General features: G+C 46.4%; 1 protein-coding gene across 3 annotated transcripts in view; it reads left to right on the top strand.

The window, feature by feature from the left end:
- Positions 1–26090, top strand: part of LOC146798685 (uncharacterized) — a 415733-nt gene that overhangs the window by 233063 nt on the left and 156580 nt on the right. For all 3 annotated transcript variants that reach the window (XM_085625984.1, XM_085625983.1, XM_085625982.1), the window contains exons 10-12: positions 788–910; positions 7522–7648; positions 23162–25593. In XM_085625984.1, coding sequence (XP_085482110.1) covers positions 788–910; positions 7522–7648; positions 23162–25593 — 2682 coding nt within the window. The remainder of the gene's footprint in view (positions 1–787; positions 911–7521; positions 7649–23161; positions 25594–26090) is intronic.

The raw sequence follows: 26090 nt of genomic DNA, 5'->3' as shown, positions 1-26090 counted from the left end.
CCTCAATTTGTTTATCACCACCCATCCTCCCAGCAGAAACTTAAGGTTTAGCATTGCAAAGCTGGTTACAGATAATCATTTAAATGAAAGTCATACTGAGGCTGAATGAGCCGGGGGCGGGAGATGTAAGAAATCAAACAAAGTTTGCACCATTTAAGAAAAGGAACAACAGTCTCTTCAAAGAGCCATTTCAACCCCATCAATATACCAATGGGACGACACCCCATGCTCTGCAAAAAAGAATGATAGCCCTCCTGAATACAGATGAAAACACACTTGATAAGATCTGAAATCTTTGCACGTTATCCACAATCCCCCGATGAAGAAATTCCCTGATTTTGAAGTGTTTGGTTTATTCAACAATACTCTTCACAAGGCCCAGCTGCTATATGAACTGGCTGTTTGGTCTCAAGCCAGTTCACATTAGCTCAAACAATCTATATAATTAAATAATTGTTCTTCAGCCCTGAAACACTCACGTCTGCAGTGAGCCACAATCTTGACAGTGAAAATATGGCAGTATATTCTGTTGTTTTAATAAATAAGATATGCTCTGTCTCTGTCATATATCACCTGGGGGCTAGGGGACGATCCTGAATTGCCGGGGGATCTTGAACAGTAGACAAAAACTGTAAGCCTACAGTGCTGTTGTGTTGGAAAAGTCAAAGTCTACATGTCTGTGAGTTGTATTATCACCCCTTATTGTTTGCATATAATGTCATTCATCAACAGAAAAAGCACTCCGCTCTCCTGACAGATATTTTCTCCTTTGCATCTCTCCCACCAGCTGAAAGCCCAGCACCTGAGTGGTGAGAAGGAGTTGGAGAAACTGAGGGAGGCTGTCCGAAGGGCAGAGCTGGAGACCCACAATTGCCAGAGCAAAGTTGAGCAACTGCAAGCTGATCTTGAGGTAAACAGCCAGAGGAAAGTGCACTGATTAAGTTAAACCTCTCTAGTTGTAGTAATTCTCTGAGGACAGAATGACATACAGTTGAATTACATATTCCTGGGATTATGATATATAGCATTTTTTGATTTCTGGAATGTTGTCACAGTCTCACAGAACATTCCTGGAGTGCTGTTCAAGTTATAGCTAAAGATTCCTCACGTGATGTCATTGTTTGATGTCTGATTGCTAGATTGATGCTATATTTGCACAGGAACAAGACTGAGATCTTTCTAAGTGCTTGTGCCCCTCCTCCTATCGCTGTGCAAGGACAGAACCTTAAGTATTACTCAATGTTATGCCTGGACATGGTATTCATCTTTTGTTATCAAAGTTCACCTCCTTTTTCATTTCAATAGATTTTTTTTTCCGGCCTGTGACATTGTCTAGCTGCTCCTTGCGCATGTTGGCTCATTTCTGTCTGTAATTTGACAAAAAGACTAAGGACCTGATTTAGATCTTGGCGGGACTCCCGTTGTTCCCCTATGGTGGCGGTTACAAGTAGTCTGTCGAGCTGACGGAATTCCGCCAGCCGTTTTTAGATGTGGTCTGGCTGAACCGCCGTCCGCATCAACAGACTGTTTTCTGTCGCGTAAGCAGCGCACCTCCATCGATACGGCAGGCCCCTCTGGTGGCTGACAGTATTCGGTCGCCGTCAGGCTGGCGGGTTTGCACCGAGCCTATTTAGATTTTCCTGTTGTGCTGCCGATGTCCTCGCAGCAGTTTCCTGATGGATCGAGTCCCTGGTGGAGTGGAAACTGGTAAGCACTACTTATTAATGTGTCACTACATATGTATGTTGCGTTGGCTTCAAAAATACATGCAGCTAATGTGCTATGCCCCTTTTTTTACAGATAGCATAGCCTACAAACAACATACACACACTATTGAATGTACACCCACAGGCACCACAAATACAACACTCACCATAACAACAAAAAAAATCTGTGTCAATAGAGATGTGTTAATTTTACCTTGATAAGTTGTAAAATGAACGCTAATGCATTACATATAAGAAAAAAGTGCAAGTAAGAGCAATGTAACAATGCACAATGCTAAAGCAAATGTCAACACATGATTCATAGTTAGACAGCTGTAAAAGAAGCTTACCTTAGATCCCGGCGACAATGGAGTTGATTAGTGTCATGGCCAAGTTGTAGCAGCAAAGGAAGAACTTGGACAATGGTGTTCAGCACGGAAACGGAAGTGGCAAACCGAAAAAGGTAACTTTCTACCTCATTTCCTTCGATTCTGCCAACTCAAGGTAGGAGGTATCCCCACCACAGCTTCCTCAACGGAAAGGCACATCGTGATTGGCCCAGCAGTAATCTTGACTGGACTCCCTCTGACAGCTGCTTATGCCTATGACACCGTCGACGTAGGAGAACAATTCTGGGGGAGACGGCGGCACTCAACATCTAAATAGAGATGGTGCACCGCCAAGTAGGCGGGCGGTCAAACCTTCAGAAAACTGACAGCGGGACCAGCCTGCCAAGATCTAAATCAGGCCCTAATATTTAGCTTTTTGGTACTGTAAACCCCCTCTTCTTCCAGTGATATGGGTGGAATCACTCGGCACTCCCTCGCACCTTGTTGAACGGGCCTGAAATTTAGGACTGCACTTTGATGGTGAGCCATCATTCCTACCCCATATAAAAACTACTCTTGAATCAATTTTCTACCACCGTCGTCTTGATAAAGGGATCCTACTTCTCCTCCAATTCTACAGAAAAGTTCACTAGTCCTTGCAGTCATTATATCCCAGGTTGACTGTTACAATGACATCTACTCTGGACTTCCCAATATAAAATACGAACAGTTCAGAACCATTCTAATCAACACATATTCATATGAGCCAACAAGATAACATCTCTCCTGCACTCAAATTTTCCATTGACTATCCAAGACAGCTATCAATTCAACTTGTCCAAGCTATCTCACCAAGCAAGTTGTTCCTTATCAACTCAAAGCAAACACAAGGAGAGGATGGACGGAACGCTGATACTTTTCAGACACTCACCACCAGACACAGATCTGGGTTGAATCCATCATTGTTCTTTAGCTCACTTCGCCACCCTGGTTCAGACACAGCCATATGCAAATTAGTCTTGACTCTGTTCCTCATGGGAACAGCCCAGCCCAAACTGCCAAGCCAGGTCTTCCCTGGACCGGTAACCAGCATCCTGGGACCGGTTTCGGGGTAACACTCCTCATCAGCCAGGCTAGCTTGAATCCAGTGGCAAAGTGAGCAACGGACCCACGTCTGGGTGTATCCTGCCAACTTAGGGCGAACAAAGCAAACACAAGGAGCTGATGGGCGGAGCGCTGAAACTTTTCAGCCATATGCAAATCAGTCTTGACTGGAAACAAGCATCCTGGGACCGGTTTCAGGGTGACACCCCTCATCAGGCAGGCTAGCTTGAATCCAGTGTCAAAGTGACCTGGCTCAGCAGTTCCAGGTGGACTGTTCCCGTGAGAAACATGGTCAAGACTGATTTGCATATGGCTGGGTCTGAATTAGGGTGGTGAAGTGAGCTAAAAAATGATGATGGATTCAACCCAGATCTAAAAGTGACTGGGGGGGTGAGTGTCTGAAAAGTTTCAGCACTCTGTCCATCATCTCCTTGTGTTTGCTTTGTTCCTTATCAACTAACAAGAAGCCTAGGGTCTGCCAAACTCATCATATTTCCCATCTGTCAGATGTCTAACAAACTTTTTGGTGGAAGATTTATGTAAATGACTCTTCTCTGTGAAGTACTTTACCAACAATCTGAAACTTGAAAATAATTTCCTTGAATTCTGAAAATCTCGTAAAATGCACCTCTTTAGCTATGCCTTTGGTTATCCCTTTTTAATGACACCTTGGTGTTTTTTTATACCAGCTTGACGATACTCGACAAAGCTATCTTACTCTTCAGCCATTCAGACGCCTAAGATGGGCTAGTTGCCTCATCTTCTGAGAGCGATTATCTGATAATGTGTTCCACAGATCTGAAGGCTTTTACAGCGTCCCTCCGTCTTCAAGGAGACAGGTCCCTATCAACAATCTTTGTCAATCTTTTGACTAACTTGTTCTTCTGAAATGTTCTTTGTTGTCATTGTATCCCATTCCTGAGTGCTCTGAGACTACCTTAAGTGGTACGCAGTGCTTTAAAAAAGCTATAAAATACATAAATTAATTAAAGGTTACTCCACATCGGGTACAATGTATTGGCAGCCACTTTACAAAAATTAACTCTTTACATTCAGTTGTTGATCACAGCAGTTGTTCAATTATATAAGTAAAATAGTTGAGCAAAGATTTCTTTTTGATGGACTCAGTGAAAATCTTCTCTCCTGCAGCAGGACACTAAAATTTGAAACATTTAAATGTAATTCAAACATAGTTGTAGAGTAATTCCTTCCTAATAGACTCTGTTTCACTGTTGACACTATTAACACAAGTAATCACAAACGTGTAGGTCTTCCTAATCAGACAATTATGTAATACATATTAAATGTAGTAAATTGTACTGCAGAGCTGTTTAAACGGAATATGAATAATTACCACATACATTGAATTATCTTGCAGCATAATCTAGTCAATGTTGCCACATGTTTTGGACCTGCACTACCTAATAATTCTAGTGGCCCTTGCCAAAGTGTAACTCTCCCACCCAGAAGTGCTCTGCTGCTCTCCGTTCCTCCCTGAAACGCTCTGTTAGTATGAAATTCTTGCCAGCACAGTTACTACTACTTTTGAAGTTATCAGCCCACATAACTCCAATCCTTCACTCATGTAAGAACCACTTCTTCAGTATTGAATCTTTCATAGATTCCCATCCTGGAATCATTTTCCATTGTAGAAGGAGCAGTGCCACTGCAAATTTCCAAAGGATGTATAATAAACTGCTGTCTGCATGGCATTAGAACAGTGATGCTTTAGTAGCACATCCACTTCATGGTAAAAGAACCAAACTTCAGTCTTTGAAGAGAGAGTGCCCCCAGCCTCAGCCCTCCCTCAGGCCATTTGACCTAAGATTTCTACCACATGTGGTTTGAAAAGGGAACCTTAGAGCGTAGCTTCCCTGCGATAAGTCCAGCTTTTTATTTAGAAATATTACTTTGAACCTATCCTTCGGTGGTTTGCGTTGAAATAATCACCTAGAAAGGGTCTGTTTCATGCTTGTGACTTTTGTAGGAAATTAATGGGGTTCTCTGATGACCCTCACAGTAAATACATTTATTGATTTTACCCTGACCATATACCTAAAGAGTGGAAAATCGCTGAACATTTTCTGCTAAAACTCTCACTGGCCAAGAGGGAAGACTTGAGGTGGCTTCAAGAGAACAAGGCAAATAAAACTTATTTCTCAGGGGATGAATCAGGCTCTGCTTTTAAGCCCTCATAAGAGAAAAATGGTTAAAATGTCTTATAGAATCTACGACTGAGTTATTATCTCATTTAAAGAGCTTAAGGAGAAAATCCATAAAAAAGCCAACCAAGAAATCTTTGAAACCAATATCTCCATCACTTGAGCACGGACAAAAGAAAGGAAAGTGTCACAGATATCCCGATACGCCATACCCTAAAATAAAAAAATCATACTCTGTCAGAACGTCACCGGTAGCACCTTTACCTTCCATCAGCAATGCCAGAAACCCCAGTTGATGACCAGTCGTCTACTACAAATCTCAAGAGGAGACACAGGGAAGACCAGTCTCAGTCTACAAGACCACCGTCTATGCCATTGCGAACCCTGCCGTTGAACAACCCATTGACGAAATCATCAAAGATTAAATCGCTGACAAAGTCACCGTTAATACCATCAAGAAGCATACCGTCAATGAAGACCAGCCATTCAACAAATATGCCATCAGCCGAGCCATCAACGGTACTACCATTGATGTCCTCCCCATCAACAACAGGCCCGTCAAAGAGAAGATGTCAGACATATGGCCAGAACATACCTTACCCTGCAAAATAGCACCACTTCCAATGTGATGGAGACCGAGGCTGAAAAGAAAGAATCGGGCCCTCATGATCCATATGAGGCAACTTACAATCAAGATACAGAGGAGGAACATATATTTTCACCGCATAGATAATCGGCTACTCACTTCTATCACCCTAACTATCCCTGATGCAGGAAGAAAGACTAAGCTGAAAAACATGCTTACTACAGATGCATGTATGATCTTTGTGAGGCAGTATATTAATAAATCCATGAATGTCCTATAATCAAGTGCCAATAGACCTTATTAAGGACCTAAGACACATGATGAAAAAATATTACACCTGTTTTTCAAGGGAAGAAGATAATCAACCATTAAAAGCACCATAGGCCCAACCTCTAAACCTGCAGGAACCACAAGGACAAGATACTCATGAACAGGACCTCAAATCTTCTACTCTAGTTGAACCTGTCACATTAGTTCCTCCAGTGCCAACCCATCCAGTCCAACATTTCAACAGTTATCCTACTAAAGCCAATACAAGTACATATTGACCAACAAGCAAGCATGGAAGAAGGAAATCTGCCAGAACACTTAAGAATAAAAAGAGATGATTGGGATTACTACAAAATGCCAACAGCAGAGCTTCTCACACCCCCTCAATGCATTGTCCACCACATGACAGGTTCCACATCCTGGTGGACAGGGGGTGCAAAAATATTTAACCTCAACATACCACTTATATCCCACCTAAGGGTCCAACCACCCTACAGTCGCCCACCTCTCTTGCTCTTCTTTTAATCTGTTTATGGTTGCCCTCTGTCTCTGTACCGTTTATTGTTTTTCCCTGATTCACTCCTGCTACACAATTAGGGATGTAATATGCAAAATTGCCTGTAAATGATGCGTTACCTATGAAATATTTCTTCATCCAAACTTTTTTTTTTATACAATCTCCTCTGTACTTCTTGAGTTGCTCCCACAGGGCATCATGATCTAGGTACCGGTCAGTTCATGTAGAGCACTTAGACACTCTATGCTTGCGTTTTGACCATGTACAACTATGGATAAAGAATATTTGTCAATGAACATGTAAAGAGTGGGTCTTCTGCATGCAGTACATAATATCTGACATGATGTTTGGGTTTCACCATGTCTTTTGTATGCCACCATTGTATGCCCTGACTTTTGCATTGTAACCATTTTAACCACTTTCCTTTGTGCTGTGTTTTGCATTCTGGTGCTGGTGCTTGGTCCCTTTAGCATAATTCTTCTTACGTCTTGCAGTTTATACATTAATGCATGTGCTTACCCTCTTGCATGTTGCCTTTTACTCTATTTTCCCTATACTTCGGTTTACTGTTGCCTTTGTCTGTTTTTCTCTCCCTTTCTTCTGTCTCTAGTGATCTAACAGTTGTTGCTGAGGAGGACAAAAGGTGTATACTGTTTGTGTTGTATGCACTTAAAGTGCCTGATTTCCAACGTCTGTGAGCTGTGTGCCATTGCGGTAAGCAGTGCTGATGCCATTAGAATGGCTGGTGCTACCCCCGGTTTCCGGGCACCTCTCACCTGAATCAGTAGGATTGGGTAGTATGTTTCTGATATCTGCTCTGCTTTTTTACCTATCCTCTGACCTACAGGCATCCAAGAGACAAGAGCTTGTGCCTCCAAAACCAGGAATGTCTAGCGAGATATGGTCCTCAGTGGAAGATGATACAAGGCTAGTGGTGGGAAAGCGGAGTCACGGATCTGTGGGACATGTAACAGGTGAGCATGATTTGTTGTAGCTTCTGGTGCCTGCAGTTAGTGTGATTGGAGAGCTGTGGTGTAGGGGCACTGGCAGTTACTTAGGGTGTTTTTTACTTGGTCATATTATAGAGCTTAGATCAGAGCTGTTAGAAGAAAGCGTTTGTGCTAAAATGTCAGGTGTACATGTTATTTTCCACTCATGTTAAGATGCCTGACACATGGATCCAGCTTGACTTTGGGGGCATCTAACATTGGCATGGTGCACAGGGTCTGGCCCTCAAAGCTGTAACCAACTAAGGCAAGCATCCCTCACATGAATATACTTTTCTGATGGATATTTCTAATCTCAGGTTTCTAACAATAAGGGTACCCTCAAATATACTATTTTAAGTTGGGGGAAAAAGAGGGAAAACAAGACATCAACCAATATTAAACATTCATGTTCGAGGCATGTGGGCTGCTGAATTCATATCTGTGCATAGATCGCCGCCTAGTGTTGGGTCCGGATGTTTGCACGTTGTTGTCCTGGAAGAGTCTTCGAAGTATCCTTGGATAGGTGACTCCTCCCCTGGACTACAGTGCGCATGGGCATCCTCTCCATCCTCAGATTGTTTTTTTCCGCCATTGGGTTCGGATGTGCTATCTTAGCTCAAGTTAGGAAAATATTTGGTCGAGGCCAAAAGGCCTTTAGTTCGCGTCGGTACTGTTTATCGATCGGGTTTCGATAGCATTTTGTTAGTTTACTAACTTTCAGCACCGACTTCTTTCGCATTTACCTGTCCATCGACTTCGACGATGGAATCCAGGACGCCGTTCAAAAGGTGTCCGGTATGCAATGCGAAGTACCCACACATCGACGTCCATCCGGTGTGCAACAAATGCCTTTCGCCGGACCACGACGAATCGACATGCATGGCCTGTGCCCGGTTCCGTTCCAAGAAGACTCTAAGGAACCGAAGAGCGGCGAGACTCGAGGCGCGGCACGCGGCACCGGCCCCAACAGACATCTTCGACGAGGCCGACGTCGAAGAATTAGAAGTCATACCCTCCAGTCCCGTTTCCGAACACGACCCCGGATCGGACGAGGGCGATGAGTCACTCTTCCACAGAGGTGAAGACGACACCGAGGTAGGAGACGACGAGGAGGCCTTAGGGGCCGAAGAGAGTAGCTCCAATGATGAACAAGGCCTACCTGTTCAAACCGAAGAAACACCAGCGCCACAGCCTTTGGCTCCGGTCGAGGGATCGCCTTCGGGCCTTACCCGAGACCCATCCCGTAGTTCTTCGGCCCCGCCCTCGGGCCCGGCCTCGGACGTTCAGCAGCAGCCATTGCTGAATAAGCCAGCTGGTTTCCCTACCACAAAACCGAAACCGAAAGCTGCTCCGGTTCATACGAAACCGAAACTGAAAGTAGCGCTAGTGGGATCGAGGCCTTCCACGCCTTCGACGCCAGCGCGACGCGTCGGCACCGACCGCACCAAGAGGGACTTCGGTGCCGAACTGGAATCGGGCGACATCGGAGTCGACAAGCGGAAAAAGGCCATCGGCACCGAGAAACCTACTCGGCTACCGACGCCAACAACACCGAGGGCAACACCGCCCGCTTCGCCTCGCGTCGCTCCCTCGACGACGCAGATGCCTCACCTATCGAGGACGTCGACGGTGATCGCCACACCTCGACTCGAGGACCCGCCGGCACCGAAAAAAATCCACGCCCGGCTCTACGAACCTGCCCGGTGCCAAAGCCTCAAAGACGCCCCAAGTGCGGCCTGCTGCGACGCAAAGCAACAAAACCAAGGCGGCCCTCAAAGACCCGTCGGGTTCCGGCCCGATCGGAGCTCCAGCAACCTCTACGGGGCCAGCCAACATTACCTTCGGCTTGCCTCCGTCAACAATCCCCAAGATGTTCCAACTCAGGACACGGGTTACCCAGACTCCGGTTCCACCGGACGAGACGTCTCCGTCACGGGTCATCGACGCCGACACTGGCAGGATGATTCTCCACGACCGAAGGATAACTTCGGAACCGCCATTGGACCCTTTCAGGATCCCACTAAAAAGGAAGCTGCCGGTGGAATCAGAACCTCTCCTTTATGAACCGTTCCATTCCTCCTACCAGGATCCACACCGGTTCTCCCCCACGCGCTCCGACACGGATGCATTGGAGGACTACATGGATGACCAAGCACCCTACCATGTAGACACAGACCCTGATGACCAGCAGGACCCTGATCAAACTTGGGGCGACCCTGCAGACCCCAGTGCACCTCTCGATACACAGGACCCACAACTCTATGGGGCAAAAACATCTCCAACGGAGGATACTGCGGCGTTCAACGCTCTTATTGAACGTGCTGCGAATAACCATGGGGTACAGCTTCACTCAGATACCATCGAGGATGACTTTCTAATGGACACTTTTGCATCCTCGGAAAGACATGTAAAAACTCTGCCAATGCTTAAGGGGGTCCTCAAACCAGCTAAGGACATTTTCAAGGAACCCACCAGGGCACGAGTGATAAACCCCAGGATTGATAAAAAATACAGATCAGCACCTGGGGATCCTACTTACATCAAAGGACAATTACCACTCGACTCCATCGTCGTAGCGAATGCTCGCAAGAGGGCACACTCGCAAACGACAGGTGACGCTCCTCCCCCGGACAAAGAGTCCAAGGTGCTAGAGACCTCCGGCAAGCGAGTTGCCGCCCAGGCTGCCAACATATGGCGCATAGCCAACACTCAAGCGCTCCTCGCTCGCTACGATAGAGCGCACTATGACACATTGGAGCAACTACTCCAACATCTCCCTGACCAGTTCAAAGAAGGTGCAGAAATTCTTGTCAGAGAGGGGCAGCTACTCACAAATGCTTCCATCAAATGTGCACTAGATGCTGCAGACACTGCTGCCAGGGCCATAAACACAAGCGTCATGCTGCGACGACATGCCTGGCTACGAATCTCAGGATTCAAGCCTGAGGTACAAAATAACATACTGAACCAGCCCGTCAACCCCGACTATTTATTCGGCCCAGAGGTTGACACCACCCTCGAAAAGATAAAAAAGGACACGGACACTGCAAAGTCCATGGGCGCCCTCCAAACTCAGTCCTTTCGGAGCGGCTCCTTTCGCCGCCCCGGAAACAAGGGGGCAGGTAGAGGACAGGGGTCACAACAAACGTATAACAAAGGCAATACACAGACCACCTACGATAAAAACACCCGAGGTGGATATCGTGGCTCCAGTACAAAGGGCAGAGGACGTGGCTACGGCAACACCAGGTCCTCCCCCAAGAACAAGCAGTGACGCCCTCTCCCTTCCTCCCGACCACATAACACCTGTCGGGGGAAGACTACAAAGGTTCCTGTCCACGTGGAACTCCATCACCACGAACAGGTGGGTCAAAGATATTATAAAATACGGTTACTGTCTGGAGTTAACCTCCACTCCACCCACAATACCACCAAGAAACCGTCCTATGTCCTCAGAGCACTTAACGCTCTTACAGCAAGAGGTGCAAAGTATGCTTCTAAAAGGCGCTATAGAGGTCGTCCCCACCCACGAGCAGGGTACAGGGGTGTACTCCCTCTACTTTTTAATTCCAAAGAAGGACGGGTCGCTCAGGCCTATATTAGACCTGAGACCCCTGAACCAGTACATTCTTTCGGAGCACTTTCACATGCTCACCCTACAGCAAGTCCTTCCGCTTCTCAAGCAGGGAGACTTCCTAGCCTCACTGGACCTCAAGGATGCGTACTTTCACATACCCATCCACCCCTCACACAAAAAATACCTCAGGTTCACTGTTCAGGGGCAGCACTATCAGTTCAAAGTCCTTCCCTTCGGCGTGACAACAGCACCCAGGGTTTTCACGAAGTGCCTAGCTACGGTGGCGGCACATTTACGGAGGCAGCATATACACGTCTACCCCTACCTAGACGACTGGCTCGTTCAAGCGAAGTCAGCCCAGCAATGTGCAAGCCACATGTCCCGCACCATTCACCTTCTTCACAGTCTGGGATTCTCACTAAATTACCCAAAGTCCCATCTCCAGCCCGCACACGTACAACAGTACCTAGGTGCGACTATAGACACTCTGGCGGCCACAGCTCAGCCAAATTTAGTGAGGATCAACAGCATACAACTGCTGATCTCCAAGTTCAAACCCTATCACTCGCTTCCAGCGCGAGTGTTTATGCAGTTGATAGGCATGATGGCCTCCTGCATCTTCATAGTCCCGCACGCGAGGTTACATATGCGCCCACTTCAGGAGTGCCTAGCACGTCAGTGGAATCAGGCTCAAGGACAGTTGAAAGACCTAGTGTTGGTGAGCGGTCGGGCATACAACTCTCTGCATTGGTGGAATCCACAAAACCTTTGCAAGGGCCGACCGTTCCAAGAGCCTGTTCCGCAAATAGTACTGACAGCGGACGCGTCTCTCCAGGGATGGGGAGCTCATGTACTCCACTACACAGTGCAGGGACTATGGACGACACAACAGAAGAAGATGCACATCAACCTTCTGGAACTGATGGCAATCTTCCTGGCCATGAAGGCATTCAAAGTACATCTGTGCAACAAAGTCGTGTTGATCCGGACGGACAACATGACTGCCATGTACTACATACAGAAGCAGGGAGGAACACACTCTCCACAGTTGTCTCATCTGGCTCAGAGCATGTGGAAGTGGGCCATTCAGAGGAACATGTTCCTCATGGCGGAACACCTCCCCGGCAAGGACAACCAGATGGCGGATCTGCTCAGCAGACACAGCCACCAGATGCACGAGTGGGAGTTACACCCATCAGTACTCCAACCGTACTTCCAGCAGTGGGGTCATCCAGAGATAGACCTATTCGCGACAAGCGAAAACGCAAAATGCCAAAGCTTCGCCGCCAGATTCCCACATCCGCAGTCGCAGGGCAATGCGATATGGATGAACTGGTCCGGCAGATTTGCGTACGCTTTTCCCCCAGCGCCGCTGATACCGCTGGTGGCTCGCAAACTACGACAACACTCCCTGACACTCGTCCTAGTTGCTCCCACGTGGGCACGCCAGCCGTGGTACACCACCTTCCTCGAACTTTCCGTGGTGCCGCATCAAAGGCTGCGGATCAAACCCGCGCATTTGACGCAGGACCATGGAGAGGTTCAGCACCCAGATCCGCAACAGCTGAACCTGGCGATCTGGCTCCTGAAGTCCTAGAGTTTGGCTATCTCAACCTGCCACCTGACTGTATGGACATCATCAAGGAGGCCAGGAGACCCACTACCAGGGCTTGCTATGCAGCCAAATGGAAAAGGTTCGTCATTTATTGCGGTAATAATGACATCAACCCGCTGGACGCATCCATCCACAACATCATTTGTTACCTCTTACACCTATACCGATGCAATCTGGCGTACACCTCTATACGTGTCCATTTGACCGCAATATCAGCCTACCTGCAAACCAGGCAGCACCTCTCTCTATTCAGAGTGCCTGCCATCAAAGCATTCTTGGAAGGGCTCAAACGAGTCATTCCACCTAGTCACCCACCGGCTCCAATGTGGAACCTCAACTTGGTCCTCACACGCCTGATGGGTCCACCCTTTGAACCTCTACACTCATGCGAGATTCAATTCCTTACCTGGAAAGTGGCCTTCCTAGTAGCGATCACTTCCCTAAGAAGAGTTAGTGAACTCCAGGCACTAACCGTTCAAGAGCCATTTATTCAGGTTCACGCCAACAGGGTCGTACTACGTACCAACCCCAAATTCATGCCCAAGGTAATATCGCAGTTCCACATGAATCAGACTATTGAACTGCCCGTTTTCTTCCCAAACCCACAAACTGTTGCAGAAAGGGCACTACATACACTAGATGTACGGAGGGCCCTCATGTACTACATCGACAGGACTAAACCATTCAGGAAGACAAAACAACTGTTCGTTGCCTTTGCCCCACACCACAAAGGTAACGCCATCTCCAAAGCAGGGATAGCCAGATGGATAGTTAAGTGTATTCAAATCTGTTATCAAAAGGCAAAACGCACATTAACTATTCCACCACGAGCCCACTCAACACGTAAGTTGGGGGCTTCCATGGCCTTCCTAGGAAATATTCCCCTGCATGATATATGCAGAGCAGCCACATGGTCCACTACACACACATTTACAAAACACTATTGTGTAGATGTGCAGTCAAAACAGCAGGCAGCTGTAGGACAGGCTGTTCTCAAGACACTTTTTCAGACCGCTGCAGCTGGCACGGGTAGCCGCCGCTAATAGAGGGCACTGCTATGTATTCTATGCACAGATATGAATTCAGCAGCCCACATGCCTCGAACTGAATATGCTACTTACCAGTATGCATCTGTTCTTGGCATGTAGGGCTGCTGACATTCATATCGCCCTCCCTCCTCCCCGGCGCCTGTCGCAGCTGCAGCTCTCAGAATTACTGCAAGCATGGTCATCACTTTCTGTATCTACTCCATCACTGCCACAATGGCGAAAAACAATCTGAGGATGGAGAGGATGCCCATGCGCACTGTAGTCCAGGGGAGGAGTCACCTATCCAAGGATACTTCGAAGACTCTTCCAGGACAACAACGTGCAAACATCCGGACCCAACACTAGGCGGCGATCTATGCACAGATATGAATGTCAGCAGCCCTACATGCCAAGAACAGATGCATACTGGTAAGTAGCATATTCAATATCCCAGCAACAATACAAGAACAATAACAAAATCAATACAGTAAATATAAAATGACTAAACACGCCACTCGTAAATCACTGTCTGTCATTAAAAATCACACTCATACACACTCCATACACACATTTCCCATGACCCCCAAAAAGTTATTTGACAGCACAACAAATTGTATTGTTTTGATTTTGTTCTTGTATTGTTGGTGGGATACATGAACCTGTCTCTGAGGTTTTGTAAGAATAATATGAAAATAATGATGAATAAAAAAAATTAAAGCTATGTAAATGAAAATAAGAAAAAGTGTAAGAAATGAAAGATATGTAAAATTAAAGTTAGTTATGAATAACAAAATAAATATCTGAAGAAATTCTTCTCTCTCAGTGACTACATTGGATTAATTCCATTTATTAATGTAGATAAATTAAACTGGAATGTTTAATATTGATTGATTCTTCTAATCTTGGTTCCATACATGTAGAATATTCTCAGATATCAGGCTGTAGCCAGAGATTTCTTCAGTAATGCTCCTGTACATTGGTAGGGGGGTCCCACAGCGACTCTGTTCCGCCCAGGAAGGGACAAAGCAGAGCAGCATCTAGGCACCACCCCTGTGCGCAGACAGCAGTTCCTTTCTTTCCAAACCCTGTGATATGGATCTGGAACTCCTCTTCCAGCTTTGGTGTTTTTTCCGACAACTGCAAAACTTTTCGCCGTGTGTTTGGTAACAATGTCCGCACTAAAAACAACAGGATTTAAACCATGAAGAGACTGCAGAAAGCAGATTCCGGTCATTGATATGCAGAAAGTATTCTGTATTTCTTTTGCTCTGGGTACAACTAAGGCATGCAAAAAGTGTGCCCTTATGTATCCCAACGTGATTTAGGACTGAGAGGTAAAACTACGTTGAGGAGCACAAGAAGCTGTCACGGTCAAAGCATATGTCCTACTCCCACTTCAAGTCACGTGTCTGGTCCTGGTCTCGAGGCTGCTCCTGTGAAACATTTGCTTCTATGTCAAAGTCTTCTGGGTAGCCAAATCGAAGTCTAGACACAAGTGCAAGAAAGCCAAGTGGGACTCGACCCCATCCCTCCACTCAAAGTCTATCGAGAATTCGCAAGGGCTTCATGATAAAGATCACACTGTTCAGATATCTCCTGAGTCCAAAGTGATTCTGCAGTTGGTCCTGGCATGCCCTGTGTATCCCATTCCACTATCAATCCAACAGCAAATAGGGACCTTCAAACACCTTCGGCCCCAGAGAGCTGCAAGTGTCTCCAGTTTGACTTCTACAGGCTTTGAGACCATGTGCCCCAGAGGTATCTGCAACTACTCCAGTGCTGACTTCGGTTCTGACTTCTACATCAACGCCAAGGTCCACACAATTTCCTTCCATACCGGAACCAATACCAACTCCACCGATGCCGATTGATCGGCCTGGTCCAGTCTTCTGTCATGCTATGAAATTACAAAGGAGCCAGTTTCCAATCCATTGCCTCTGTCCCTGCAGCTAAACCAGCAGATGACTCACTCTATTTTTGGTTCTGACTCCCTGTCATTATACTATTACTGAAGATTTGTTGTATGTAGACTTACAAAATACTTGTGGGCTTGATACATCTCCTGAAATGGTACTTGATTCGCCACTTGTGCCAGCAGTAGAAGAAAGTGCTTAATTTGCAGTGGTGGTTGAAGCACTAGAATTGCAGTTGGCCTCTGTAGAGATTAAAGCAAATGTATTTGCTGATTCTTCAATCAGGGCCTGCTTCATATGAGCCATTAATGGTATTTAATGAAGCCCTTGCTGATGCCTTTCCGGCTACGTGGGCTAAGCCATGCCTAAGCCCGCCAGTAGTTGATCTGTCGCTATGCAACATAGATCGGCTCATCCTAACTAAACACACCAGACAGCTGGATTGTTCAAGCCTCAACAATTAGGATTAATTCATAATACATTTCTGACTCACTCTCCTCATAGGGAAGAGAAAATAATAGATGCTTTTGGAAGGAGAATATTTTCTTCAGCCAGTTTAGCAATCAGATCTGTTGATGCAGGTTATCATCTGGGGAGGTACACCCACACAATTCCGTACATGACCAGTGACATCTTGTAGCCGTCCTGGACGACCTCATGGCATTAAAATTTCAAACTATAAAGGATGATCAGGATGCAGGCAAGTATGTACTCTGAGCTGGTCCAGACCTACAGACTGCATCAGCAGAGTTATTGGCATCAGTGGTGTACTTAGTAAGCATGCCTGGATGCGATCAACCGGGTTTTCAGGAGTCATCCAAGTGTCCTCAATGGACATGATCTTTGACAGCGCCAGACTGTTCGGAGAAAAGACTAATTTAGTGCCAGAACTGTTCAAGCATACTTTCACCACAGCATCATCCTTGGCGCTGTTAATGGGAGCCAAGCAATTTCCCCACCAGTACAGAAAATACAGAGGCTGTTTGAGGGAACTAGCTCACAGAAGCCAGCCTTCCCAATTAACAGCAGCAACCAACCCAATCGTTTTGAAGTTGCAGATGTGGCTCCAACATAAGCCATTCCATGCAGCTGGGACAGTAGTATTCAAATTTTACCTCCTCTGCTGCAACGGCTACCAAGCTGCTTTAGCTTGCCCTCCCTGGTATGTGCTTGGTCAGTAGAAAGCAGAATACAAAATGCTCTCCCTGGCTGGAAACCCTTCATGTCAACATCGGACAGACAGGTGTTTCAGATTGCTCAAAGAGGAGATGCCCTACCCTTCATTTCCTCCCCACCCACCTTTCTCCCACAACGGAGTGACTTTCAGACGAACACTTCATTTCTGATGCAGGAAGTCAATCTTTTGTGGTCCAAGGTGCCATAGAGTACCTACTCTGAAAAGAGTAGGATGCTGCAGCTAGCATTACTTCCTGTTTCCAAAGAAGGAGGAGGCTTCAGTTCTATTTTGGACCTCCACCTGCTGAATTACTTTCTGTGGAATGACAGGTTCAAAATGCTCACTTTGGTTCAGATCATATCAGCTCGAGGCGCAACAGACTGGATGGTCCTTTGACTTGTAGTATGCTTTTTCCATAGACCTGTCCTGCAGTCCCACAGGCGTAACCTGCAGTTCAACATGGGCCAAGAATACTGTGGACAGGATTGAGCCTGGGTATCGATAGGAATGGCTGAGAGGCTTCTCACTCACCTGGCCTCGTGCATCCTTCTTATTTCAAATGCCAGATGGCACATGCAGGCCCTGCAGTAGAACCCAGTGGGCCCAGAATCAGGGATGCCTCACTTCATGTGCATGCCCTTTGAGACTAAACACAGCTGTTTTTCAGAGCTCTTAATGCCAAAGACCATTTTCCTCGTGGACGTTTCGTCAACAAGCAGTGTGAGTGAGCTGGGGGCACTTTTGGTCCAATCACCCCACACCACCTTCTTTTCAGCCCAACTGGTACAGAGCACTTGGGCGGCTTTCCTATTGAAGATCATGACTCCCTTTCACTTTGGTCAATTAATTATTTTACCACTTTATTTGTTTGCTCCTCCTCACCCCTAGAAATAGAAGAAGAGGCTTCATTTACTTGGTCCTAAGAGCGTTCTGCCCGTTTGCATTGATGGCACAAGAGTTCTTTATAGTTATTAAAGTCGGCTATGCACTGGCTTACAAGCAGCCCCTCCGAGGGCCTGCAGACTAACTCCACAAGGGCCTAAGTCGCTGCAACAGCTTTGGCATGAGGAATGTCTGTTCTAGATATCTGCCATGCTGAAATGTGGGTGTCACTACATAGGTTTACAAAACACTACTGTCTTGACAGCCATGTTCTCAATCCCACTTGATTCTCCAGGAGTTTTTGGTCTTAGTTCGCCCTTCAGACCCTTCACCTTTGGGTGGTATTGCTCTAGTATCTATTCCAAAGGTGAGGAATCTGCAGTTAAAAGTATGCATCTGAAGACCAAGTCACTTACAATCGGTAATACTCTTTAAGGAGGCAGCAGCAGGAGGGCTGATGCCGTTGAAGAGGGCCACTTGTTGTCCTTGCTAATGAAGGAAACACCGCTGGTGAAGGAAAGGCAAGCGATTAGGGAGGCGGCAGCAGGAAAACTGATGCCATCAACGAGCGAGGCTATAATGTTGCCTTGGCCGATTAAGGAAATGCCGACGGAGAAGAGGCAGAACTTTAAAGAGACGTCATCAGGGAAAATTTTGTAGTCGATACGTAGCGAGCAGCTAACACCATTGACGGCAGACAGAAAAGCACAAGCATTGGCTAAAAAAAATTCATTTGATAGAAAACAAACATCGACAAAAGCAAATATCCTAAATAAAAAAACAACCGTTGGCAAAAGCAAATATTCTAAATAAGAAACAAGCAGTGGCAGATAATCAAGCACTAGCAACACCAAATAGGTTGCATGCAGGTTTTGGTGAGGTGCAAGAAATGGTGGTGCCAATACTGGAGACAATGTTAATGTCACGCGTGCCACCTATACCACCAATCAATTTATTTCAGGACAGTTTCCCTTCACCACAGCAAGACAGGCCTATAGTTTGTGAGGAAAGTATATTACCTGAATTGGATGATATAGTGGCATTTTTAGTGACAACAGTGATCAAGAAGAAAGGGCAGTTCACCCAAGTGATCTGAACATAGAATAGATTGATAAGGAAGATGAGGAAAGGAGTATGACAAATATCAGCGAAGACAAGTTCAAAGTCATACCTCTGACAGGCTTATACAAGTGCCCTTACATATGTTTATGTCACTACAGAACTTGGTTGCTGACATTCATAATAGGCTGCAGCCGCAGCAGAAGAAAATGGAGAACAATGCAAACCCCCCAGCCACTAATTTTGCAGCGGAAGAACTGTGAAGAGAAGCAAGAGCAGAAACAGTCTAGGAATGAGTCTAGAGGAGAAAGTGCCAGATGATGATGAAGAGGATTATGATCAGGTGAATCAGTTGGATTCTTCCTTCAATAGCGTAAATGATGATGACAGTAAGGAGGATAAGAATGCTGATATGCAAAACCACCCCGGGGCGCATGACTATGATTCAGAATGGGATCAATTCAACGCTCCTAAGGATGCCAGCCCAAACCCTGTGAAACGTACTTCTCCCCAAGATGACAGAGGGATGTTTCATTCCCTGATAGAGAAGGCCTCAGAACATTTAAGTTTACCAGTCTCTGTTCCAGTGAAATCATGTTTTTTGTTTGATTTTAAAGAGAAAACACACAGAAGCACGAGGTCTATTCTCCTGTTACTGCACCTATGAGAAGAAAGTTTGTGGATGCAGAACCCAGCGTCTGCTTCAGTAAATCTAAAATTCAGAGAGCGTACACGGCAGCGGAGGATGCAGCAGGATGCATTCTAAATCAAGTTTGAACTGCGTCGGTCATATCGGCGGCAGCACCGTGGAAATCGAGAAATTCGTCAATGCCATGTACTGTGCCTACAGACAAACAAGCATTGGCATAGCCAATAGGTCTCGCCTATGGGACCTTATAAGTATTTAATTATGCAGCACATTATCCTTGGTGCAACATCAACTGTTGAAAGCTAAACACTTATAAGGTCCCAAAGGCGAGATCTATTGGCTATGCCAATGCTTGTTAAAATAACGAAGGTTGCCAAAGCTGGTTTTGTGGTCCTGCAGAAACTCTCTCTTTTCCAGGACACTGAGGTCTGCTTCAGAAGGAAGAACTCAGTCAGTACGTAGCTCGGAAATAAATAAGGAAATATGGTAAAACTGGGTCCAACCGCTTCACCAAATGTCTTTTGTTCAATAACACTCTAGTACCTTGCTGTACAAATTCTCACAGCGCGCATGAGTTTGGCTGGTGGTGACCGCCAGCCGCAGTGTTTACATCGCTATGTCTGGCCCTGGTTTCGATGGGAAAGCCTCGCTGACACAAGGCAGGCCTGCTGCTTGTCTCTGGTATTACAGGCAGACAGTGGAATGTAAACTGCCTGCCTCACCAGTCACATGTACACCCAACAGCAAGGCTAGAGCGCTCCCCGCCCTTCTGTCCATCTGCAGGGCCTCTGCACCACCAGGACATAATGGAGAAAGCATCTCCATAATTAGAGCATATTTTGGAGAAGCGGACGTGCCAGCGCCCGTAGACATGTCATATTATTCTGAGCTGTTACTCACAATTGTCTTCCGCTGAAAATTTGTAGATTTGTACTTATCGTTTTGTAAAGTGCCTATTTAATATTTTCATAAATCAGAAACGCGAAAGAGCGCTAGAAGGCAGGCGGAGGATGGTGGCCTCTACATTTAACACTTTATAAATGAAACATTGCAGAAATAAACCAGCGTCTGAATACATTGCTATAGCGCCCACATATGAAACGCCTCCAGGCACTGAAGTCTGACACGTGATTGTGAACGAGACTGGGCTTTCAGTCAATTTCTACACGAAAAACCCTCTAACACAGGAGAGACCAGATCACTTCTATGCACAAGGAAATTACACGAGGTTGTAGGAGTTCGCGAGGCAAGAGTTGGGTAGAAGGGTGCTGGGGAGGAGGAAGGAATGAAACAAGAGTGGGTTGAAGAAGTTCTGCAAGATGAAAGGAGAGAAGACAGGATAACGCCTACAGGAAAGAAATGAGATTGGGAGTTAGGTTTAGGGAAGTGTGGATGGGAAAAAGAGAAAAATTTGCAAGAAATGATGTGAAATGAGGGACGACTAGAGAAAAAAACAGAGATAGACAAGGGGAGGGAAAAGAGAAGATGAGAATGAAATGGAGCGTAGGCTACAGGAAAGATAAAGGAATTTATGGGAAGAGGTAATACATGAAAGAGACTAAGAGGAGTGATGAGGTGAGGTAAGAGGAGAAAACGGAAGAGAAAGGAAACGGGAACTGCTCCAGAGTGTGAAGTTGCTCTAGGGTGCACTGCTGCTTGAAGGGGCGAGGATTGTGGGATTTGTAGTTCTTTTAGGTTGGGCTGGTGATAGGGGAGAAAAGGCATAAATTCTGCAGGTTTCTAGAGTGGGTGCGGAGGGGCACATAGAGAGGTCAGGGGAATAGAGACATACAAGGGGCATAAAGCGAGACAAACAAGGTGGTACGCAAATGAAGACAGGGAGACAGAGAAGAGCAAACCGTGTGACAGAGACAGTGGTACGGAGGGAGGCCTCAAAATCAAGACAGAATAAAAGAGACAGACAGCGTGACAGAGTTAGATAAAGGAACAAAGAGGGGCGACTACAAGCATGGCAGGAGGGAGGACACCAGTAAGCAATGAAGAGGGACAGGAGCGGGCAAAAACAATCTTTTTGCCCCACAGAAATAACCTGGAGGAGTTCTGTGCAGAGCACCAACAAACTTTGCCACCTCACCCCACTCACCTCCGTTCGTAATGCTGCCAGTCAGTGCTTCCCTCTTCACGAGCGCTTGAGGGACAGCGCTTCTCTCTTCACAAGCGTTTGAGGATCAGCGCTGTCCCCTGCGAGAAAGTGAGAGCTGTTGTGAACGCAGATCGGCATGTGTGCACCGATCTTACCTCAGATGTTGAAGCACCCCGGGCAGAGACTTCCCCTTAGTTCATGGCCCCTCCTTGTTGTGGTGGCAACCTAGACGTACTGAACGCTGGATGACCATGTGCCTCGCTTCCGTCCACGAGAGGAACCACAGCGCTACTCGCCAGACTGCAGCTTTTGTTCAGCAACAAACGTACCGTGAGCACCAGGGGCAGTGAGGTCTCGACCACGGACCCATGTGACATTGCAGGCATTAAACCACAGATAGGAGTAAAGTGAAAAGACTTACTTCTCTTGATGGCTGCGCGGATGGACCACAGGGCTCCCTGGCTGCAAACAAACGAGGCTGCAAACTTTCACGAAAGTGAAAGCTAATAAGACAAGCGTGGCCAAGTGGCGGCAAAAGTGAAAGCAGTTGCAGCGTCCCACGAGTGTTGCGCGTGCGCTCGTGTGAAATCAGACACAACAGATGGCACACTGCGCGCCGCTGCTCGTAACCGCAAGTCGTAAGCCTTTTCAAGACGCACGAGCATCAGAGCGATTCCAAGAGGTCGTTTTTCTAGAGCAGCGTATGCGCGCTGCGCTAGGCTCGACCTAAAAAAAAAAGGGGCCCCATTGAACCCTTCCTATTTGGAAATTGAAGCGACAGCCTCAGGAGGAGTAGGGAGCAGTCCAGGGGACCACTGCTTCGTTGAAGTTTTACAAAATGGAAACCTTCCATTAACCCCTTCAGCGCGGCGCGGATTACCGCGCTGTGCTGAAGGTTCCGTGGGCGGGCGGGGCCATGACGGAGCGGTTCCGTCATGCGCACAGCGCAACCGACGCGCATGACGGAACCGCTCCGTCACTCGCATCGAAGGGGTTAATGAATATGGGCTGCTTTTATAAAAATAAATAAAAGGTTTTCAATTTTGAAATTCAATCATAGGAAATGTGTCTGCTTACTCTTGCAGGCTACCATCCCTGTGATTGTAGCCAATTGTAGTGGGTCACAACTTGTGACTGGCCTAATTAATACTAATTAGGCAGGTCAGTCTGCGACCAAGAGGATTCCGTTTTTGTGAAACAACCCATTAGTACATACGTTGGCTTGCAAAATCAGATTCCAGTCACAAAAAGACAGTGCACAATATGCAACAACGTTTTGCAATTGGAATATTTATACAACTGGTCCGATGTTATTTAGTATTTCTAGCTTACTGCGTAAAACAGTTCAGCTTTCAAAACTATTTTCCAATTGAATTATGCTGCTGTTATTACATGTTAGAGGAATTAGATCTGGGATTGGCTATCTATAGGGTACTGGTAAGAGCTGTTAAAACAACATAATTATACAAAGTTGCATTTTTCCTTCTTTTTCAGCTTGCCAGATCCAGAATACAGAAAAAAGAAGGCAAGAGGGTTCTAAGGAGTCAGCCTCCACATTAGGAAATAAATCCTCTCCCCGCAAAGTCAATATTTTTCAGAATGAGGCACGGAGACTAACAGAATTCACCGGAAAGGTTGATAATAGCACATCAGAGAAGAGTGGGCTAACAGTTGTACTGGAGCCTGATAGATCATTATTGGATGGGTCCCATGGGGACTGTGATGTCTCACAGCCAACACTGAAGAAACAGTGCTTTGCAGTAGATCTCAACGAAATGAGGCCTTTGAGTACAGAAGAGGTAGCCTTAACTTATGAACATGGAGAGACCTCATGTCAGACCGACAGAAGAGCCTCTGCTGGAGCGCCTTTGAGTTCAGAGGAAAAGGGCCAGTGTCTGCCTGCAGGCAATGAGTGGTGTGGAGGATTACAAGCAGAGGACCAGGCCCTGCAGACCGAGCTGTCGGAGTTGAAGCTGAAGCTGAATGGACTGTCAGAGGAATCAGAGTTGAGACAAAAGGCGCTCTTCGAGGCTAGCTTGAAACTGAAGCAGAGCGATAAGAAGTACACCGTGGAGACTGGGCGGCTAAAGAAGCAGGTGATGGAGCTGAAAGAGAAGCTATCTGGTCTGGAAGGGGATCTAGCAAGTGAGAGGCGCAGGTCAACTGAGCATCAACAGGCAGGCCAAGCATTGGAGGATGAGTGCAGGCGGCTCTCTGCAGAACTGGAATCCAGGGAATCTGACATCCAGGAGAAGGAGATGGTTATTAACCAATTGCAGCATGACCTGAAGGATCACAAAAATGTCCAGCTCGAGTCCATGGGAGGTGAAGAACCAGCAGTACTAAAGCACATTTGTGGAGAGGATCCCAAAGAAGTCCATGGACTGGAGGGCAATACTACTAAAGACGAAGAGAAGTGTGGAAGTGACCTACTAATGTCTAACAACACTTTAATGACTCAAAAGGGCTGTGAAATGCAAGTACTCAATGAGAGAATAAACAGTTTGGAAGAACAGCTGAAAGCAGCCCAGGACTATAATATATTCTACCAAGATGCAGAGAAAAGGATTCAAGATGAGCAGGCACTCTCCAAACACTCGAGAGACACAGAGCTTGAAGGCATGGATCAGAAAGTGAAGGAGCTTCAGGAGCAGTGTGAAACACTCTCTGTGGAGAAGTTGGAGGCGGAAAGCAGAGCCAGTGAAATGCAAGAGAAGCTAAACCACCTGCAGGCCACCATTAATATGCAGACCCAGCAGCTGACTTTGGCCTTTGAGACTCAGACTCAGAACATTGATGACTTACTGCAGAGCCTGGAGGAAAAGGAAGATCAGATTGCCAATCAGAATCAAACAGTGGAATGGTATAGCCAGTGCATGGCACAGCTGCATGCAGAAAATGTGAAACTGCTGGCGGCCAAGTCTCAGGTGTCACCAGTGAAAGATAAATCTTCCAGAGCTGCGGGAGCATCAGATGCTACTGCCTTGGAATATGCTATCCTCCACCCTAAGCCAGGAAATTTGGAGAACGGCAGTCCCCTGGTGATAGAGGACGGTTCAACCAAGACAGATACAGCAAGCTCTGCGCAAGAAATTAAGCTAAGCAGCATCTTGCATCCAAATGTTGTAGAAGGTCATATGGAAACCTGGGCTATGGACAAAGGAGAGGTAACATGCCACAGCCCAGGAGGTACAGAAACAGCCCACCTTTTAGAGTTGCCCTCTTGTAAGCAGAGCATGGATTTTCTCACAGACCCTCTACTCCATCTGGTTTATCTAGAAGGAGAGAAAAGTCACCAACTGGGGAAACAAACTGAGGTAGGCATTCAAAAAGGAAACCATGAAACAAATTATCCATCTGAGATGTCCCTGCTGGAGAAGGACATCTGTCTATTACCTAGCCCTGCAGAGAACCTGGCAAACAGCCATGTAGATGACACCTCAGGAAGAATACCACTGATTAACAAGATACCAGCAGCATTTTCCACAGTTGCCACTGACCTGGGGAAAATTGGTACCAGTCAAGAAACAGGGACTGAACGCTTCAAGCTGGAGATCCTGCACAATAGGTGTATCTTACTTGCACAGGAAAGGGACATCTTGAAACAAAAGTTGCTGAATCACGAGCTATCCTCAGGTGCACAGGTGGCTTATGAGTGTTCTGCTAACCTGTGGCCAGACACAGGTAAGAGACTACCACAGAAAGAACTGGGGAATACCGACGGTCCAAAGAGCGACTTGGAGAAATCGGAAAAGAATTGCCCTGTAATGGCTGCCAAAGCTGCTGTCTTGCTTGAAGCCCAGGGAAAGGGCCATTGGTGTGTGCTTCAGGAACAGTTCAACTCCCTGCAGAGGGCAGTGGCAGAGGCCCAGCACGCTGAATATATGGGTGCACCATCACTTGCCTACGCAGACCTTCAGCATCAGGTATTGTTTCAGTTAAGGGGCAGCATTTCAATTCGGATGGGTATTTTAAAACGGGAGTTTTGGGTATAATCAGGCAGTAGCATTATATAGCAAACAGACAGCATACATAATGTAAATGCATAGAGTATTTTTGTCCACAGAGTCTCCCATGTAGTTGCAAGCAGGACCAGGAACTGCTTTAAAAAGGAGTAATGTCCCTTAAAGTATTTTCAGTTTGACTCATTTGTGAGGATTACCTGTGTGTCCAGTGTCTGCCACAATCCAAGTATTACAAAATGTTCCCATTCAAGTTGTGTTTTTACCTCCTCTCATAAGGAAGGAGGGATCAGCTTCTCCTGGTGCGTCCCATGTACTATCTCCATCTTCTGCTGCCTTCCCTTCAGAGAGTATGCATTTTTGAATTTTCTTTCATTTTAAGAGAATGATCAGAAATAGTAACATTGCCTACACCATTGATAATCTGCTTCAGGTGGTGCACTGCGTATTGGATGAAGACA

The sequence above is a fragment of the Triturus cristatus genome, chromosome 9 (genome assembly GCF_964204655.1).
Source record: "Triturus cristatus chromosome 9, aTriCri1.1, whole genome shotgun sequence".
Taxonomy (NCBI): domain Eukaryota; kingdom Metazoa; phylum Chordata; class Amphibia; order Caudata; family Salamandridae; genus Triturus; species Triturus cristatus.
The sequence above is the reverse complement of the archived record's forward strand: the minus strand, read 5'-3'. Positions and strand labels throughout refer to the sequence as shown.